General features: G+C 30.5%; 1 protein-coding gene across 1 annotated transcript in view; it reads right to left on the bottom strand.

Annotated features, from left to right (window-relative positions):
• The window catches only part of LOC145330382 (uncharacterized), a 68,310-nt gene extending 54,720 nt beyond the window's left edge, over positions 1-13,590 (bottom strand). Inside the window, exons 1-10 of the mRNA XM_080175020.1 lie at positions 13,400-13,590; positions 12,560-12,622; positions 7,227-7,322; positions 6,491-6,549; positions 5,573-5,604; positions 4,032-4,087; positions 3,337-3,442; positions 2,357-2,436; positions 1,581-1,650; positions 719-779 (exon numbers count right to left, since the gene is read on the bottom strand). Coding sequence (XP_080031146.1) covers positions 719-779; positions 1,581-1,650; positions 2,357-2,436; positions 3,337-3,442; positions 4,032-4,087; positions 5,573-5,604; positions 6,491-6,549; positions 7,227-7,322; positions 12,560-12,622; positions 13,400-13,446 — 670 coding nt within the window. The 5' untranslated portion in view covers positions 13,447-13,590. The remainder of the gene's footprint in view (positions 1-718; positions 780-1,580; positions 1,651-2,356; positions 2,437-3,336; positions 3,443-4,031; positions 4,088-5,572; positions 5,605-6,490; positions 6,550-7,226; positions 7,323-12,559; positions 12,623-13,399) is intronic.
• Between the last annotated feature and the right edge of the window lie 9,036 nt (positions 13,591-22,626).

The raw sequence follows: 22,626 nt of genomic DNA, 5'->3' as shown, positions 1-22,626 counted from the left end.
CTAAAAATTTTCAGGGATAAGACAATGGACGTTAAATTGATGTATATCCCCAATGCTGAAAAACTAAATTAACCCTGATTGCACCAATGATAATTAATGTAGACCTTTTTAAAGTTTTAAGAGACCGTGTTTTTAGCATTTTGGGTACGAGTATAATTTACAGCCCAATGTCTCCTCCCTTGCTGTAAATTGTGGGAAATTAAAGGATGACGACATTCATAAGCAGAATAATTTATGAATTTAAAGGTAGATCCTTATAATAAATTAACAGGATCTATGTTTGTCTATGTGTATGTGTACTGAAGTCCTCTAAGGCGTAGCCGCAAGTTTTTAAATAAAAAGATAAACTGACTTTTAAGCCAAAAAACAAAATTTTTCGAAAATTAAGCTTCCAACAAGTTATTTCCTGCTTGTAAAGAACACTTTTTCCCGTATCGCTTCGAAACCGATTAATATCCGGCGGATATAAACGGTCCTCAGTCATATGGAAAAACTATGTCTAGCATCGTATTATATCCAGTTTTCTACGAATGGAAAACTGTACAATTTTAAGATTATAACCAGTTTTTTATTCCGTGCCTTCGTCATATCGAAGGCTAAAAAAACTGGTTTTAATCTTGTAATTGTACATCTTATATCCGCGGAAAGCTGTCTATAATACATTGCGAAAAATAACTATTTTGGGACTGGTCAGTCTGGTAGTAATGCTACACAATACCTGTAAAATCCTCCATTTCTTCCAGAGAAAGTTCCCGTCCAAAAACTTGGAAATCCGTTACCTTAATTAATAATGTTAATTCATATAAATTTATCTATGCATCTTATTGTTTATGAATTTAAATATCATTACTTGGATGTTGCACCAGATTTTCATATACTCTGATTTAATAGTGGCTAAAATAACGATACCCCCGACCATCCATTTCATGCCATCCTCCCCATCCTACTGAATTAACTGACTGATTATTGAATGAGGTCCCTATTAGCAAGCTAAATTGACCACAAATTATCTCCAGACAATATATCCACGTATATTTTACATCTATTATTATCCGTTTATCAAAATCCTATGACTCTATCAGTGATTCTTAAATCCATAAACTCTGTGTCCAAAAATTAGGGGGGGGGGGAATCACCCCTTTATACTCCCCCCCCACCCCCTTGGACGTCCCTGTCTGTGTCTATCAGTGTGGTATGTTTATACCTGGATGATCCAGCAAGGCATACTGGATTCCAGGAAAATTAAAAGTTGAAAAAAATCAAATGTATTAAATTATTAAGCTTACCCTAAAATGTAGTGATATGTAACATAGGGGAGGGTTATAATTCACCTCTTTCCCCCCTTCACATAGATGAATATGTAATTTTATATAGACGTCCAAGGGGAAAAGGTTAAGAGGGGTATTCACCTCCATCAAACCCCTTATTTTACCCCCTAAAAATTAAAATATCATTTTATTACCCCCAACAAACCTTTGAAACCTTGAAACATCCACAAGAAAAGCTTGGACATCCTTGCATATGGGAGTTGTGTAATCCCCCCCCCCCCCCGGCCACAAAAATTGAAATAAAATCCTTACCCTGCCATGTAATGTCATGTAACCGCTTCCGTCAGGCCTCCAAATGCACGATGGTGTGGCTACATCAAAACTAAAATATATTGAAAGTTTTGGGTTATACATAACCACATGGTTAGTAAATTGGTTGAAGTGCCCCTAGAGACCGGTAGAGGCACTTGAGATAGACCTTCCTATTTTTTATTGAAAAAGAAAAAGTAAGAAAATAATATTTGTAAATCTTCCCAGGACCTATTAGAAGCCACACTGTAAAGCAGAAGACACACAGAGACAAATAGATCCAGTTACTTTACTATAAGGATTAATTATATCAATGTCTAATTCATAACATGTAGTGTCAGTACTTCATCTAAGATAACATTAATAATTAAATTATTAACATTATTTTATACTAAAAACTGTCAATAAGCAATGATGTTACAGTCATATATTTTTGGTATGGTCTGACATACTCACCTAATATTATAACCTATTTATTGAGAAATTAATAAACTAATAAAAATACAGGAAGAAACTTTGGAATTGTATTGGTACCCATACTTGTATAACTACGTGAGCTTATTCGTGGGATCAAAAACTTGAGGGACCTGTAGGGAGTGTGATTGGTTGGTTCCAACTACCAGTGTCCAAACATTTTTCAACAAATATCATTAATCTACAGAATGGGCAAATTTGATTATCATACTTGGAAATGTAAATGAATTGATCGCCCTGTAAAAGTGACAAATGAACGTAAGGACCTTAATTATTTGGTTGCTGCGCTACATGCAAAGACTTACCCAGGACTTAATTTTCTAAATAAATTTTCATTCAAGTTTGGATCTTCTGTCTGTATTGTTAGCTTTCCATTCTCTACCAACTAAAATTAATTAATAATTAATTAGTGGCTTCACCTAGGGAGGAACGTCAAAGATTATTATTGTCTTGGGGGTAAAATGAGGGCTTTAGAAGGTTAATCTAATGCAATTTGAAGAAAAAAAATTTCGGGGGGTAGGGTTAAATGTGAGTTTTCAAAGTTTGAGAGGTGTTAACACACCATTCCCCCCCCCCCTCCTTCTTGGACGTTTATTGCTTCACCCTATAGTGTTTTCTTAGGAAGGTTAAACCCCTTCACCCCCCATTACAAAAATATATCATCTTCCCAGGTGCATGAATAGTTTCAAGTATTATTTGCTTCCATTTTTTACTAAATTAAATTAGATATTTAAAACCATTACCCAATGACGCTTTCTTAAGAGAATTAAATTACCCCCCCCCCCCCCAGCAAAAAAAACCCAGAAAAAATAGCAGCCCTAATAAAACTTTAACCAGCTTAAGACTATAATTAAGACTTGAAATTTCAAGCTACAAACAGAGGGACTTACGAATAAAGTGAGTTATAGCTTATTTACTACAGATTTATCTATTAAAATAAATTTAGAAAGTCTAAAGCAAAATTGTCTATTAGAAATTCCTTTTTAAGATGACTGGTTTTTGCAGGGATGGAGGGGCTATTAGGCTGCTTATTACACCAGTCCCCAAAGTTTTCAAGTAATGTTTTCTTATTCGTTAGCTTACAATTTTGCGGAATTTCATTTGATATATTAGTTGGTTGAACTATTAAGTTAAGTGTTTAAACGTTTCAACCAATAATTGTAATCTACAAAAGTAGTTAATTTGTGTATCTTAAATGGGGATGTACTTCAATTTATCCGCCATTGTTTTATCCCTAGAGTTTTTGTGATGGATTGACTATCTATAATTGGGATTAAATTTATACCCTTGCAGTTCCGGTTCTCATACTGAGCGATAGACAATTATGGTGCCACATCTGCATGTCCATCACATCTGTTCCCAGCCCTATCCAGCTATACGTGTCTGTATCACTAGATATATAGATAGATAGATAGACAATTATGGTGCCACATCTGCATGTCCATCACATCTGTTCCCAGCCCTATCCAGCTATACGTGTCTGTGTCACTAGATAGATAGATAGATAGACAATTATGGTGCCACATCTGCATGTCCATCACATCTGTTCCCAGTCCTATCCAGCTATACGTGTCTGTATCACTAGATAGACAGATAGATAGATAGATAGATAGATAGATAGACAATTATGGTGCCACATCTGCATGTCCATCACATCTGTTCCCAGTCCTATCCAGCTATACGTGTCTGTATCACTAGATAGATAGATAGATAGATAGATAGATTGATAGATAGATAGATATATAGATAGATAGATAGATAGATAGATAGATAGATAGATAGATAGATAGATAGATAGATAGATAGATGGATAGATAGATAGATAGATAGATAGATAGATAGATAGATAGATAGATAGATAGATAGATAGATAGATAGATTCATAGATATGTATTTAAGTAGGTAGGTAGGTTAGTAGATAGATAGATAGGCAGATATATGTATCTATATTTTTAAAACTGATGAGAAAGATATACTTACTTAGAGCTATAGAATGCCCAAGGACCTGTTTTCCACTGGCCAAAACCCAGAGCTTCCTAGATCAATAAAGAAAATTGATTTAAAATATACATGGATAATATAACAGGAGAAAAATTGTCGTCAATTTAGGTTGCAATTTCCCCCCTCATTTATTGGTCAGTAGTGTAGAAGGAAAGATGATGGGGTAAAGGAGGGGGATGAGGAAGATCGTTATTTTAGCTCGACAGAGTTTTCTTTCTTAAGTTAAAAATCTGGTGTATGATCCAAGTGATTGTACATCCATTATAAAGATATATAATAGCAGCTTAAAAAGAGAAAGGGGATATTAGGATCAAAAAAGTGCACAAAGTCCTAAAACACGAGTTTTTGGTACTTTTAAAAACATTATAGGACTTGTACATCAATTTATAGACCATTGTCTTATCCCTTGTACTAATAAACACACAAAAAACGTACTTCTTTAGTACATTGATATGAGGAAAAAATATATTTTGTTTTATTTGTGGTAGCGGCTGGAGTTTGTCAGCCGCTTCCCGAGTCCGGGTATTACAGCGATGTGAACAGACGTGGACAAGTGTAGTTATAGAGAAGCTGTGCTTCTCTATATATCACCAAATAACAAACAGAATATAATTTGGGATGTTGATTTATTCAGAGCTCACAAGATACTAATTTATAATACAACAAATGGTCAATGCATAGATTGGAATAATTAATACTAAAATCGGAGGTTAAAGATATACATACAACAATCATAATAGGCAATATTTATCCCCCATCCCTGAAAGGGTTTGGCAGAAGCAAGATAAATCAGATTAAACATAATAGGGTTGTCAAACTATAAATACTTTAATACAGGGGGGGGGGGTTCAAATGGCCCCCACCTCCTACTTAGGGGAGATCTCTTGGACCGCCCGCAAGTTGGGAGCGAAGTTACAATACAATTAGGGGCTTCTGGGTGGCGAATACCACATATTATTGGACTAAAGGTTATTTGAAATATCATTTTAATAATTACCCTTTTGATTTATTCAAATTTTATTTTAATGATACATTCAGATAAAAGTAGGTTTAACTATGAAGTTATCTATATAAATGATTGTCCGTCTATATGTCTGTCCGTCTGAAGCTTAAATTCAAGCTGACTAATAAATGAAAATCACCCAACCTCTCGTAACAAATATCTAAAATACAAAGTAGAATGATGTCTTTCCCTCCCTTAAGATCTTGGTAACCACTGAACCGATCGGATTCTATTCTTTAGGGAATATACCTACTGGTCCTGTGTTGGTTTTAAGCTACTTTCTTGGGGGATGGGATACCCCCAACCTCCCAAAACAAAAATTCCCCTCCCATTTTTTTTCTTTGCAGTTAAGTAGGTAGGCTGTAGCAGTACCTATATTTTAGGTAGTTAATTTAAATGTAGTGGTTGCAGCACCGTACCAGAGGTATTTATTCTTTAGGCTGGGGGCGAAGCAGCTAGTTTAAAATATACATGTAGCTTTATAGAATACACTTCGAGAGTTGAGAAGCAAACAAACCTCATAATTAGTTTTATCCTTGTTCAAACGACCTAAAAATATACAAACGTAATATTTCTAAAAGCGAAGCTTTTCTATATTTACTTTATGTCCATTTGTCTGTACGTAATGTTAATCTAGGCAATTTGAAATTGTACTTTCGATTTCAAACTTTGCATGGTGATCAGATTTTAAAAAGAAACATTGTATGAATTAATCCACTGATGAATTTGTGTGAAATTATATTATATGAAACTTTATCCTAGAGGCATCAAGGGGCACTTAAGGAGGAGGAAATGAATTCCATAACCTTATTTTTTTTATTTTAGATTGAAAAGAAAAAGTTAAATAAAAATTTGGTGGTTTTTTTTCTGGGGGCGATTTCTCTAGTGAGGATGGCGGTGATACCCTCCCCCAAAATAGTTATAAACCTTTCCAAAACCTATGAGAAGCTACCCTGTAAAGGAGAACCATAACAATTCAGCGGTTAGCGAGATCCTTCGTTACAAACAAATAAACAAACATCCTGTTACTTTTTTATAAGGATTGTCGTATTACAGAATCACTGCAAAAATGTGAAAAATAAATCACCATGAAACGAGGGAACTAGTGAATATATTTACCTAAAGACCATGCGTAGGCATACCTCCATCCTGGCTTCTGGTACCCCATAACAAATCTATCTATCTATATATTTACCTAGAGACCATGCGTAGGCATACATCCATCCTGGCTTCTGGTACCCCATAACAAATCTATCTATCTATAAATTTACCTAGAGACCACGCATAGGCATACCTCCATCCTGGCTTCTGGTACCCTATGGCAAATCTATCTATCTATATATTTACCTAGGGACCATGGGTAGGCATACCTCCATCCTGGCTTCTAAAACCCCATGGCAAATCTATGTATATATCTATTTATCTATATATTTACCTAGAGACCATGCGTAAGCATATCTATATCCTGGCTTCTGGTACCCCATGGCAAATGTCCTAAAAGTAAAGAGAGGATTCTTTACCGTGAAGAAAAACATTGTCTAGTTTCTATTAGGGATTATAATGTGTGTGTTTGTGTCTGTCTGTCTGTACTGAAAGATCTCGCTAACCGCTGAACCAATATAACTTCTATCTATCTCTCTATTTATCTATCTGTCTATCTATATATCTATCTATCTATCTATCTATCTATCTATCTATCTATCTATCTATCTATCTATCTATCTATCTATCTATCTATCTATCTATCTATCTATCTATCTATCTATCTATCTATCTATCTACCTAACTATCTATCTATCTATCTATCTATCTATCTATCTATCTATCTATCTATCTATCTATCTATCTATCTATCTATCTATCTATCTATCTATCTATCTATCTATCTATCTATCTATCTATCTATCTATCTATCTATCTATCTATCTATCTATCTATCTATCTATCTATCTATCTATCTATCTATCTATCTATCTATCTATCTATCTATCTATCTATCTATCTATCTATCTATCTATCTATCTATCTATCTATCTATCTATCTATCTATCTATCTATCTATCTATCTATCTATCTATCTATCTATCTATCTATCTATCTATCTATCTATCTATCTATCTATCTATCTATCTATCTATCTATCTATCTATCTATCTATCTATCTATCTAACCTCATGCAAATGGTCATCTCCCTGGCATATTTGAAAGTCTGGTTGTACTCAGTTCTGACACACTCCATTACTGGTTTCTTCCAATCTCGAGAGGTCCTAAATAAGTCAGGTATTTAAATACTTCCCAATCACTGATAAACAAAATTACCCCTTCTAAAGATCAAAATTGATACATTTATAGATATACATTATATATATTAGATAGATAGATTAGATTTTTATTGATATAATATATATGGTGCATTATTTGCCAAATGTACCACTTTTCTGCACTACCTCTCCGATTTTGTTAATACTCTATATTTTGGTCCGTTGGGTCATTCAAGGATGCTGGATGGCCAAAAAAAAGTTTCAGAGTCCCTGGATGTCTAGATATCTAGCTATCTATGAAGGTAGGTAACAAAAATGTAAAAAAACACCCATTTTTTCACAATTTTAAAAATTAATTTTTTCATCAATCTTACATCCAATCTATACATTTTATACACCAAAATGATCGATTATTCATGTAAAAAGCGCACATAATGCTATTTTGGCCAAAACTCTAATTTTACAGGGTGTTTAACAAAAAGTGTATTTTGGATATCTAGCGTAATACCCAAAATACCTGTCCGAAAAAAATCATTTTTTTTGGCTTAAATCCTGTGTTTTATCTGTGTGCATATGTGGTATATAACGGTTCATACCACCCGGGACTATAAGGTTGTCAAATTTCACTTTGGGACACCCTGTAAATGTGATTTTTGCATCTGTAGAGCTAAAACTTGGTCCAAATTGGCTATTTTTTTCAAATTACTCTAATATGTGTCTTAGTATGTTTGGCCATAGTGTTTTCTAACCAGATCAATATTTTCATATTTTTTGGACACCCTGTATTTTCAAAAAAAGAGAAAAAAAAATTTTGTTTTTTAAAAATTTTTTTTTCTATTTTTAAGTTACTTAAAACTGTCATATAGATACAGATTTTGACTAATAACAATAATATTTGCCTATTTTACAATTTTTTACACTTTTGGGACACCCTGTGCATGCTTTTGAAAAATGATGGTTTTTGCCCATTTTTTGGGGGAAGGAGTCGTTTTAGGGCCATAGACTATTTCTTCATTTTTGTAGAACTTTTCAAGACACATCATTTGTTATTTATGCAAAAACCGCAAAAACCGAACCGTTTTGCCGTTATTCACCGCCAAAGGCGGAATTTTTTACGTTTTTTGCCGTTCCCGAGGTTCTAATGGGCATTTGTGGTAAGAAGACGTTGATTTATCAAGATAACTGTGAAATACTTTTATTTAGGCATTTTAATTTACTAAATTTCATGTAAAGTAATTTTTTTTGTATATCCAACCGATTTTTGTCAAAAGGAATTTCAAATGCACATGATTTATGTTTCTTTTATCACTTATGTTATAGCAATTATTTATGTTATATTCACTTCATTTTCTTGTTTTAACAATTGAAATCCATCTCGACGAAAAACGGTTAGCTGCACAAAAAATTTTACTTAATATTTAATTTAGTAAATTAAATTACCTAAATAAAAGTATTTTAGAGGGATCTTGATAAATCAACGTTTTCTTACCACAAATGCCCATTACAACCTTCGGAACGGCAAAATCGTAAAAAAATTCCGCCTTTGGCGTTGAATAACGGCAAAACGGTTCGGTTTTTGCGGTTTTTGCATAAATAACAAATGATGTGTCTTGAAAAGTTCTACAAAAATGAAGAAATGGCCCTAAAACGACTCCTTCCCCCCAAAAATGGGCAAAAACCATCATTTTTCAAAAACATGCACAGGGTGTCCCAAAAGTGTAAAAAATTGTAAAATAGGCAAATATTATTGTTATTAGTCAAAATCTGTATCTATATGAGAGTTTTAAGTAACTTAAAAATAGAAAAAAAATTTTAAAAAACAAAAAAATTTTTTTCTCTCTTTTTTTGAAAATACAGGGTGTCCAAAAAATATGAAAATATTGATCTGGTTAGAAAACACTATGGCCAAACATACTAAGACACATATTAGAGTAATTTGAAAAAAATAGCCAATTTGGACCAAGTTTTAGCTCTACAGATGCAAAAATCACATTTACAGGGTGTCCCAAAGTGAAATTTGACAACCTTATAGTCCCGGGTGGTCCGAACCGTTATATACCACATATGCACACAGATAAAACACAGGATTTAAGCCAAAAAAAATGATTTTTTTCGGACAGGTATTTTGGGTATTACGCTAGATATCCAAAATACACTTTTTGTTAAACACCCTGTAAAATTAGAGTTTTGGCCAAAATAGCATTATGTGCGCTTTTTACATGAATAATCAATCATTTTGGTGTATAAAATGTATAGATTGGATGTAAGATTGATGAAAAAATTAATTTTTAAAATTGTGAAAAAATGGGTGTTTTTTACATTTTTGTTACCTACCTTCATAGATAGCTAGATATCTAGACATCCAGGGAGTCTGAAACTTTTTTTTGGCCATCCAGCATCCTTGAATGACCCAACGGACCAAAATATAGAGTATTAACAAAATCGGAGAGGTAGTGCAGAAAAGTGGTACATTTGGCAAATAATGCACCATATATACAAGCGACTTCGCCCCTAGCCTCTAGAGGCTTTGCCCCAAGATGTTTGATCAACCTAATTTTTCGAATTTTAGATTTAAAAAGAAAAAGTAAAAAAAAAACTTCTTATTGATATAATATGTATCTATTGGAGTACCCATTACTTAGTAGATAGATAGATAGATTTATAGATAATAAGATATTTAAATAGATAGATAAATAGATAGTATTTACCTTAAATCAAACTTCTTATTGATATAGTATGTATCTAAAGTAGATAGATAGATAGATTTATAGATAATTAAATATTTAATAGATATATAAATAGATAGTATTTACCTTAAATCAAACTTCTTATTGATATAGTATGTATCTATTGGAGTACCCATTACTTAGTAGATAGATAGATAGATTTCTAGATAATTAGATATTTAAATAGATAGATAAATAGATAGTATTTACCTGAAATCAAAGTTCTTATTGATATAGTATGTATCTATTAGAGTACCCATAACTTAGATAGATAGATTTCTAGATAATTAGATATTTAAATAGATAGATAAATAGATAATATTTACCTTAAATCAAACTTCTTATTGATATAATATGTATCTATTAGAGTACCCATAACTTAGTAGATAGATAGATAGATTTCTAGATAATTGGATATTTTAAATAAATAGAAAGTATTTACCTTAAATCAAACTTCTTATTAATATAGTATTTATTTATAGGAGTACCCATTACTTAGTAGATAGATAGATAGATTTACAGATAATTAGATATTTAAATAGTTAGATAAATAGATAGTATTTACCTGAAATCAAACTTCTTATTGATATAATATGTATCTATTGGAGTAATCATTACTTAGATAGTTATATAGATAGATTTATAGATAATTAGATATTTAAATAGATAGATAAATAGATAGTATTTACCTGACATCAAACTTCTTATTGATATAATATGTATCTATAGGAGTACCCATTACTTAGTAGATAGATAGGTAGATTTATAGATAATTAGATATTTAAATAGATAGATAAATAGATTGTATTTACCTTAGATCAAACTTCTTATTGATATAATATGTATCTATTGAAGTACCCATTACTTAGTAGATAGATAGATAGATTTATAGATAATTAGATATTTAAATAGATAGATAAATAGATAGTATTTACCTGAAATCAAACTTCTTATTGATATAATATGTATCTATTGGAGTAATCATTACTTAGATAGTTATATAGATAGATTTATAGATAATTAGATATTTAAATAGATAGATAAATAGATAGTATTTACCTTAAATCAAACTTCTTATTGATATGGTATGTATCTATTGGAGTACCCATTACTTAGTAGATAGATAGATAGATTTATAGATAATTAGATATTTAAATAGATAGATAAATAGATAGTATTTACCTTAAATCAAACTTCTTATTGATATAATATGTATCTATTGGAGTACCCATTACTTAGTAGATAGATAGATAGATTTATAGATAATTAGATATTTAGATAGATAGATAAATAGAAAGTATTTACCTGAAATCAAACTTCTTATTGATATAATATGTATCTATTGGAGTACCCATTACTTAGATAGTTAGATAGATAGATTTACAGATAATTAGATATTTAAATAGATAGATAAATAGATAGTATTTACCTGAAATTAAACTTCTTATTGTTATAGTATGTATCTATAGGAGTACCCATTACTTGGTAGATAGATAGATAGATTTACAGATAATTAGATATTTAAATAGATAAATAAATAGATAGTATTTACCTTAAATCAAACTTCTTATTGATATAGTATGTATCTATTGGAGTACCCATAACTTAGATAGATAGATTTATAGATAATTAGATATTTAAATAGATAGATAAATAGATAATATTTACCTTAAATCAAGCTTCTTATTGATATAGTATGTATCTATTAGAGTACCCATAACTTAGTAGATATATAGATAGATTTATAGATAATTAGATATTTAAATAGATAGATAAATAGATAGTATTTACCTTAAATCAAACTTCTTATTGATATAGTATGTATCTATTGGAGTACCCATAACTTAGTAGATAGATAGATAAATTTATAGAAAATTAGATATTTAAATAGATAGATAAATAGATAGTATTTACCTTAAATCAAACTTCTAATTGATATAGTATGTATCTATAGGAGTACCCATTACTTAGTAGATAGATAGATAGATTTATAGATAATTAGATATTTAGATAGATAGATAAATAGATAGTATTTACCTGAGATCAAACTTCTTATTGATATAATATGTATCTATTGGAGTACCCATAACTTAGTAGATAGATAGATAGATTTATAGATAATTAGATATTTAGATAAATAGATAAATAGATAGTATTTACCTTAGATCAAACTTCTTATTGATATAGTATGTATCTATTGGAGTACCCATAACTTAGTAGATAGATAGATAGATAGATAGATAATTAGATATTTAAATAGATAGATAAATAAATAGTATTTACCTTAAATCAAACTTCTTATTGATATAGTATGTATCTATTGGAGTACCCATTACTTAGTAGATAGATAGATAGATTTATAGATAATTAGATATTTAAATAGATAGTATTTACCTTAAATCAAACTTCTTATTAATTTAGTATGTATCTATTGGAGTACCCATTACTTAGTAGATAGATAGATAGATTTCTAGATAATTAGATATTTAAATAGATAGGTAAATAGATAGTATTTACCTGAAATCAAACTTCTTATTGATATAATATGTATCTATTGGAGTACCCATAACTTGCGGCCACCTAATAAAACAAGAATGACAAAATCAAATAAGCAAAGCTCTAACATTAGACGTTAGGAACAACGAAACATTAGTAGTGTCAGAACTTAATGATCATAATTTTAATCTAAAATCATAGATAAAATTGTAAATAACCAGTTGCAAAATTTTTAAATAAAGAATTCTGTTTAAAGACATTATATGTTTTGGGACTTGATTATAGAGATATTTAGCTTAAATATCTTAGCTTGTTGTCATATGAATCATTATCTTAAAAATCAGAAGAATAGGAAAATGACATCATACAAAAAGTTATAAAAAAATGTTTACAATGGACGTACGAACATCCTGTTAACGTTTATATAGTTACTACTCTTTTTAAATAGTACCTAACTACTACAGGAATCCTCCTTTAAAGTTTGAAATTAATACTACAATTCTAACATGTCCAAATTGGCGATAAGTGTTATCGTTACCCGGATAGAGGTGCGGCGGACCGACCCTAATTTTAGAGAAGTTTTGCCTTTAAAATGAAGGATAATTATCAATAAATAACAATGTTTTTAACTGTAAATATAAATATTTTTCTTAAAAACTAGGATGACAACAACCATAAAAGCTGACACACAAATAAACATTGACAAATACAGAGTAACCACTCATTATACATTTTCCAAACTTAGATTAGCACAAGATACTAGATAATAAATACAATTAACTTATAAAATGGTCAGCTAAAGAAAGACAGACAAACAGAAATACCTATAGAGTAGCTTCGCTACTAAAAATGTTAACTTACCAAAAGCAAATAAAAAGGAGAAATGAACGGGGAGACGAAAATTCCATTTTTTATGGTTATCTTCTAATTCTGGCATTTAATCTAAAACTTTCCTAACAACTACGATTAGATGCAGTAAAAACTTAAAACACAAATTTAATAATGAAGGTTTAAATAAATTTGGTATAAAATTATCGATATCATTACTTGGATGTTGCTCCAGATTTTCATGTAATCTAATAAAGTGATGTTTGCAGCTGGCTAAAATAACCCTATCACCACAATTACCCCTTCTCCTCCCAAACTTCGGGATAAACGAACTGACCAAAAGATGAGTTCCATATGAGCAAAATAATAGAGAAATAGATTGCCAAAAATATATTAATTCTTATAATAAAGTAACAGGATGTTTGTGTGTTTGAATGTTTGTACCGAAGGATCTTGCTAACCGCTGAACCGATCGGGCACCGGCTAAAAAAACTGGTTTTAATCTTATGATTGTACATTTCTATATTCGTAGAAAACTGGATATAATACGATGCTAGACATAGTTTTTTCGTATGGATTAGAACCGGTTCCTATCCACCGGATTCGAATGAATACGAGAAAAAAACTTACAAATAGACAAAAGACTTATAGAGAGCTAGAATGACAGAGAAAAACAAACAGGTGGACAGGAAAAAAAAAATACATTTAGACAGACAGACATACAGACATACAGATCAAGCAACAGATAGACATATAGGTAGACAGAAAGACATACAGCTAGCCAGAAAGACAGATAAACAGACAGACATACAGACAAACAGACAGACAGAAAGACATACATATATATAGAAAGACATACAGCTAGCCAGAAAGACAAATAAACAGACAGACATACAGACAAACATACAGACATACAGACAAACAGACAGACATACAGACAAACAGACAGACAAACAAAAAGACATACGTTATACTATTATGTTTATTTGTAAATGCCCTTACACTTGAAATAAGTATGCTTTACTAAAAATAATTTATCAACAAAATTTGGAATAACATGTTAAATATTTAATCAAAAATCATTTATAAAGGTATCATCAAAAATGTAATAAATATCATTAAATAAAGATGACAACATCCAAAAAAGCGAAGCTCTAAAATCGCTTATAATATATAACCTTGTTGTTCCAGGAATCATTATTCAAGATAAGATGAATAGGATAATTATATTATTCAAAAAGTTTTGAAAATCACTATTTTTAAAATGTTTTTAAGGCCATTCTGTTAACGATTATAGAGTAGCTAAGCTTTTACAATCGTACCTAACTATTACAGGAAGAGGAACTAACCTAAAAAGTTTTATATCAATAGAACAATTCTAACATGCCTAAATTAATGATAAAAGCGATACATTACGGATGGATGGACTGTCCAAAAAATATAAAATCCTTTCTTTTAACAACTATTGCTATTTTAATTGATCAAATGAAAGTATTTTTAGAATGTTAATTATTTTGAAAAAGTGTAATACCCATTTCTGCACAAAAAAATAACTTTTAATTTTAAATCTTAATGCTTAAATTCCTGAAACTTACCTAATTTACTTGATTAGTATTCCTATAAAGTTACACAATAGTAGACTTAAAGCTTAACCAGTCGTTCAGTAGCACGTATAAGATATTATATGAGTAGTATAATTATATATATTCCAGAAACCATCAAATTAGAGACATATAAGGCGGAATGTCTTGGCAGAAAATGCTTCCGTGAAAAGGACTGGTTGTCTGCAGGATGTCTGGCACCTGGCCATGTACTTGTTGAGGGTACACCTGGCCATGTACTTGTTGAGGGTACACCATGTACTTGAGGGTACACCAAAATAAGATGGTGTTTCGAGGAAGGCAGGAAACATTGGAATAAATATCATATTGGTTATTCGTTATATTAAAAAAATTGTGAACCTTTTAAAATCTTGATTAGGTTGTACAAACCTGCAGAGTCCAAACTTTTCCTCCAATACGTTCATTCTACAAAAGGGGTAATTTTGTTTAAAGTAATCAGGCTTGCACACCAATTTATCATCCATTGTCTTATGATTTACTTAATTATCTCAACAAAAAAAGTAAATGAAATAATTATTTCACACAAACAAAAAAATATATTTGCTATTTTGAATTTTTATATAGACACCCTAATATATAATAGAATTACGTATGTCTATTAATGTGGTGCCTCAGGATTGGATCATGTTAAGATACAAAAACACGTCCATGATATATGAAAGAAGATCCAAAAAATTATTATATAGATTGACGAATTGATGTGTTTAGTTTATTAACAACTAGCGGCTTCTTTGGGGGGGGGGATTTTTTTTTTGGGGGGGGGGGTGGTTAGTCGACCCTACTATTTTAATTTTAGTTTTAAAAAGAAAGAAAAAATTTTTTTGGGGGGGATATTTTCATTTGGGGGGGGGGGGGTTGGGGATGTCCCACCCCCCAAGAAAATAGTTATAAACTTTCCCGGGACCTGTGAGAAGCTACCCTGTAATGGAAAACCCGATCGGTTCAGCGGTTAGCGAGATCCTTTGCTACAAACAAACAGACAAACAGACACACAGACAAACAAACAGACAGACAGACAGACATCGTTCTACTTTGTATTATAGATAGTTCAAAGTTTGAGATAAGGTCATTATGAATTAAAACCTTTTTTTCCAATCCTATATTGCAATAATCTAACAGGATGTTTTTCTTTTATGTCTTTATGTAGGCGCTTGGGGCGAAGCTGCTAGTTCTCCCAGAAATATTTTGAATTATGCTTCATGCACAATTGAAAATCTTTCTTCCAGTATGACTTCAAAACCGTTTAATATCCTCTGGATTAGAATCAGTTCCCAGAAATACTGAAAATCATGTATAGCATCGTATTACAAACAATTTTTCACGAATTTTTAAATAAAAATCATAAAATCAATACCAATTTGTTAGCCTGAGCCTTCGCCCCTCGGGACTAACAACACTGGTTTGAATTTTATAATTTTTCATTTATATATCCGCGGAAAGCTGTCCATGAGAAAATTTCTGTCTCCATATTTTAAGCTCTAGTTTATAAAATCAGACATGATCCAATTCTAAGGTGTCCCTAGTGTCTATGAAAGTTATTATTATGATTTAATGAATGTGACAATTATTATTTTAACAAGGACAAATGTGTTATAGAAAACAATGCTTCGAGTAGCGCAGCAAAAAAAAAATCAATATTTTCAATGAAAAAGAAAATTTTTTTTTCTTCAAAATATTAGTTTCAGAAAAGCGATCGAAAATCGATGTTGATAAATAGATAGATAAATATAAGGATAGATAAATAGATAGACATATAACAAAATCAATATTTAATGAAAAAGAAATAAAAAAGTTTCAAAATATTATATATTTCAGAAAATCGAACGATGTTGATAAATAGATAGATAAATGGATGGATAGATGAATAGATAGATATAGGTACAAAGTGGACTTTGGGCACTTAACTTTCTTAACTGGGTAAAGAGGTGGAAGGGAGAATTTTAGAAATGGTTATTACATTACATGAAAATCTGGTGTAAGATCCAAGTAATAATATATATCCTAGGCCTAGCTATTCTATCAATCAATTCTACAAAAAAAATCACGAAACCTTTGGAAGTAAGGTGGAAGTAGATCTTGTTTTTTCATGTAACTGAATAGGGGTGGATAGGAAGGGAAAGTAAGTTGTGGGGGAATTTTTCTTTAGAGTTGTAATTGTCAGAATCACATTCCCTTTTACCTGCATATATCCATTGAAATAATATTTTAAGGCCTGAGCTCAGTTTGTAATTGTTATTTCTTCAATAAAGAAATAAATGGAGAAAGTCGCTCTATGTGACGTCATAAAAATGAGGGAGATGAGAGAAGATTTGGGAAAGAAACCCCCTAAAAAAGAGATGGATAATCACTCATTTTTATGACGTCACATGTCTTTTCTGAACGACTTTTTCTATTTACATTAAGAACTTCGAAAAGTATTTCTTAACTTTTTTTTATTAGTATCGTAGCTACTCTACATATATATATATATTACATTAAATTCCCATAATTGAGGAATACCTAAAACCCTCCTAAGCCCCTAGAGGTAGGAGCCACATGTGTTACCAATTATACAAGGTTTTTTTTATCTGTAGCTTAATATTGCAATAACTACTAAATAAATTAAGTTCTCAATTATAAGGAAGCTTCACATAGGTCCCGGTGTGGTTTAAGCTATTTTATTTATAGAATTAAAGCATGGGGTAGTTTGGTTTGCCATTCACTATCCAAAAAAAGGGATCCCTTAGATGCTAGAGACGCAGCCGCTAGATATACAAAGTATTAAGGTTTTTTTTGTCTGAGATTGCGATAACAACTATATTTAAGTCCTCAATTTTAAGAAAGCTTCACATAGGTCCCGGTGTGGTTTTAGACTATTTTATTTTTTAGGTTTACGTCTTTAGGTGGTTTTAAACTTTTTTTTCTATTCTTCCCTATCCCTTCAAGTACTGAGCTCCTAGATGCTAATCACGGAGCCGCCAATATGTTCAATATTATGCAATGTTGAAGTAAAAGGGACAGTTTCTTAGAAGAAGTTAAACAATTTTACTAAAATTCAATTGAATTGACAGTTTAGCTTATAAGACTCTTTCTATGTAAATAAGGCGGACAACATCCATAAAAGCAAAGCTCTCAAATCAGACTGTTCGACTAATGATCATTATGACACAAAAGTGCAAAGCTCAAAAAATGTTAAGTCTAAACTAAATTTATTTATATTTGTTGCAAAATTGCTTTAATACAGGGTACTGTTTGAGGACATACTTAGATTCATAGGATTTTATTAAAGATACGCTTCTCTATTGGTGTTGTAACTTGCTGTTCAAAAGAATCATTATTCCAAAAATTACATGTCACGGGTGCACCCTCAGATTTAAAAACTTTATTTAGGTGTTTGGCCAAAATGACTTAGCAATTGTATCTGTAAGTACGTCTAATAACACCCATTGCTATTTTTAAAATCCTAGAAAATTTTTTTTGCAAGAAAATTGCATAAATTTGCAACCTTTTTTAGCACCACTACTTAACTCGAGTTTTAAAACTTTCTATATAAAATCATTTTTACAAAAAATATCAATAAAAACTTTTTTTGAGGAAAGTATAACTTCAACATTTTTGACAATAATATATTTTTTGAACATTTCAAAGTAAAATATAATAAAACAATTTTTTTTGAATTATCAGTTGAAAATTTCATGAAACATGCAATTTAAGTGATGAAAATTTAATAAAATCATTTTTTGAATGTATAGAATTACCAATTTCTACATTTAAAACAAAATGTTAACAAAATTTAAAAACATTCTAATATATAACTTTAAAAATCAATAACATTTTATAAAATGATGTTTTAAAAAATATATCATTAAAAGGTATTAAAATCCATTTTAAGTTGCTTAAAATTAAAACGAGAATATCTTTTTACACCTTATTCTTTGTAATAGAGATTAATCGTCATTTGCTGAAAATGAAACATTTAATAAACTAATTGAATCTTTTTGTGACCATATTTAAAATTTTTAATTTTTACACTAAGGTGTTTTTTAATAAAAATCTTTGGTAATTTCTGTTTTACGACAAAAAAAGAAAGGGACTTTTTTATTATTTCTAGGTTATCTTATGCAATTTAAACTATATAATATGAAATAAATTTTAATTGTCTTTCTTTTGAGCCACAAAACACTGTTAAATGTAACATATATGCAAAAATAACAATTTTTTTAATGAATATTATAATATCCTTATATGACATTATGTCAGAGCATATTCTTCAGATCATATGTTCATGAAAAGTAGGCATAACTTGGAGGGTTGCGCTATTTATTAGAATATTAAATAAACTTGAATGGTAAAAGTATTAGCATAACCTTTGTCAATTCAAATGCTTAAGGTATATTATTCGGAGAGTTAGTAAAAAAAGAGAGAATTTGCTGTGTATACTGTTGAACAACTTTCAAAAATGCGAATTACAAAGCAATCCTAAAAGATCGGGCCATAGGCGAGTCTTAGTCGATTGGGTGGTACGGAGGTTTTCAGACAGCAAATATTGCGTTATTGGTATACAAGGTAAAAAAACAACATTTTAAAGAAATTCTTTAAATAAAACCCAACGTGTATTGACAGTACAAACATCTTAATGCTAGCAGACAATATTGTTTATCAATATTAGAAGAAAACTACAAACTGTTTTTGTCAAATAGTTAAAAAGCGAAAATTAAGGTACTGCTTATAATGTAGATTAAAATTAGTTGTTGAAACGTTTGAAAACTAAACTTTACAAATTAACCAATCAAAATTAACTGAAGCCCCCAAACTTTTCAAGCCAAGAATATGTATTTTAAAACTTTACGGACTAGTGTAATAAACATTGTCTCCTCTTTCTCTGGATCTTGATACAAAATTGTATTGTCTGATTTACCACGAGTTTCATTGGCCCAACTGAGTAAGGTTTATATAATCAGTAGCTACACTCACAATTAGGTAAACAACAAGGATGGCAACATCCATAAGTAGCGAAGCTCAAAAATTATGAATGGATATCGGGAACAAATTTACTATAGAGCAGTGTCATACATTAAACATTAAACTTGATAAAATAGGGAATAACGAAACCTTTAAAATCATGCAACCTTTACAATCACGAAAAATTAAAAATCTGGGAATCGAAACTTGATGTAAATATGTAAAATATGGATATATTCATTATTTGATAATTTCAGCCATAAATCCTCAATAGGAATCGAGAAAATCTTGAAAACATAAAAATCTAGGAATCGATCTAGCACCCAAATTAATTAACAAATCTTAATAAAACTTGGTGAACATATGTAGAATATAAAATCAATCTTGAAAAGGAATTGAGAAAATCAATCTAGGATTCGAACTAGCACCCCAAATAACAGACAGATGGATAAAACAATGTATAGATTAGATGGGCATATGCCATATGAGTCTTCCCTTTCAGCTGTCTATTTTGAATATGAGCAAAAAAATCACGTTTCCCCCAATTCATTACATACGGACAGACGGACGGACGGACGGACAGACGGATAGACGGAGGGACATTTATACTAACAAGGATAACAACATTCATAAAAGCAAAGCTTAATAAATCAGAAAGACAGACAAACGAACAGTAACAAGTAGCAAAAATGCAATTATTCACCATTATTTGAAAGCTTAAAAAAATATTAAAAATACAGGAGAAAATACAGGAGACTTGTTATGGACTTACTTACACTTTCTGACTTTATTTTAGAGATGCTTTGCTTGTAAAGTTATGCCTGGTTGTCCCAGGAACCAACATTAAAAAAGAAAATATGATGTTAATAACAATTACGACGAATTTTAGATAATTATGAATATTAATTAGCCAATTTTTGTTTTGTTGGCTGAAGGCTCTGGTCATCAAAAAAGAGATTAATTATATAATTCTAATGTTATTTTTTTTTATAAAATACTTTATAATACGAAACATTTCGGCTTTTTCAGTATGGCGCAAAGCCAGTTTAAAACCAGCGGAAACATTTTGGAATTATATTTACATTAACTTGTTATTGCTGCGCTTTAAAGTGGAAAAAATACTTTTACTCTCAAAATAAAATTTCCTAGTAATTAAATTTCTTATCGAAAATTAAAAAGAATTAAAATGTACCGTTTAATTTTCCAAAAGACGCAATTTCTTATAATTTTTTGGGATGGGTTTTCCATCGATTTGAGAAAGCCAACAAGGATGACAACATCTATAAGCAGAGCTCAAAAAATAATTTAATAAGTTTTTAAAAGCGAAGCTTTTCTATAATTAGGGTTGGTCCGTCCGTCCGTCCGAGATAGATAGCTTTTATTCGTTAATTTAGGCATGTTAGAATTGTCCTATCGATTTTAAACTTTGCATGATGATTCCTGTAGTAGTTAGTTACGATTTAGAAAGCGTAGAAACTCTATAATCATTACCAGAATGTAAGTACGTCCATTTTAAACATGTTAATTTTCTACTTTTTTAACAACAAATTTTTATGTGATCTAATTATCCGTTTGATCTTATTTTTGGTATACTGATTCCTGGGACAACTAAGTACAATATTATAAACGAAGCAACTCTATAATCAAGTCCTAAAAATGTAAGTATGTCCATAGGTACTACGCATATTTTGCTTTATACATAAGTAAGTAGTGGTTGCTCCCCTAGCATCTAGGTGCTCTGTAATGTATTGGAAAAGGTAAAGAAGAGAGAAAAAACAGCCTAATAAAAATGAAATAGCATAAAACCAACCCAGGACATATGTGAAGCTTCCCTGAAATAGAGAACTTATTCGGTTCAGTAGTTATTGAAATCCTAAGCTACAGGCATAAAACGTCACTACTATCAAATGCTTTAAATTTGCTACGCATTCACGAACATCCGATCTTGTTGTTAAAGGAATCTCCTTGCAAAGTTTTATATAGATATGCGTTTCTAACATGTTTGTTTATTTTGATAAAGCTATCCGTTATGGTCGCATGCATAGGTAAGCCATAGTATAGCTTCAATAAAACTTCATTTTTGCGTAGTAACGTTTTTTTTTTAAATTCTACCTTAATGTTTTGTAAAATTATATTCTAATTTGATTTATATTATTTATCCATATTATCTTATTTCTTCAGTGTTTTCACAAAATTTCACATAAAACAATTATTTGAAAGTCACATATCACATCGTATTATAGACAGCTTTTCGCGGATATTAAAATTAAAAATTTTAAGATTAAATCAAGTTTTGTTAGCTGGATCAAATCAACAATTTCAAATTATTATAGGCTGTTTATTACTCTAGGCTTTAATGTTTAATAAAAAGCTTTATTTTTCGATAGTTAAACAACTTTGGGGCTTTTTATTGAATTTTTATTGGTTGGTTCATTAAGTTGAGTGTCCAAACGTTAAACCACTAATTATTAAGGTTTAATTATTTATTGGGTTTTTTAATTTTTATGTGTACAGAAAGTATAAAATTTAACAATATTTCCAAGAATGACATATTAACAATAGAACAACAATGGTAAAATTGGAATAGCTTCACCTGAAAAATAAAGAGAACATACAAATAATCCTATGACAGCAATATTCACAAAAATATCATATAAAACAATACATGGATAATCAATTAGAAAAGTAGTTAAGAGA

This window comes from Acartia tonsa, chromosome 10 (genome assembly GCF_053477335.1).
Source record: "Acartia tonsa isolate MP-2025a chromosome 10, ASM5347733v1, whole genome shotgun sequence".
In the NCBI taxonomy this organism is placed as follows: Eukaryota; Metazoa; Arthropoda; class Copepoda; order Calanoida; family Acartiidae; genus Acartia; species Acartia tonsa.
The sequence above is the reverse complement of the archived record's forward strand: the minus strand, read 5'-3'. Positions and strand labels throughout refer to the sequence as shown.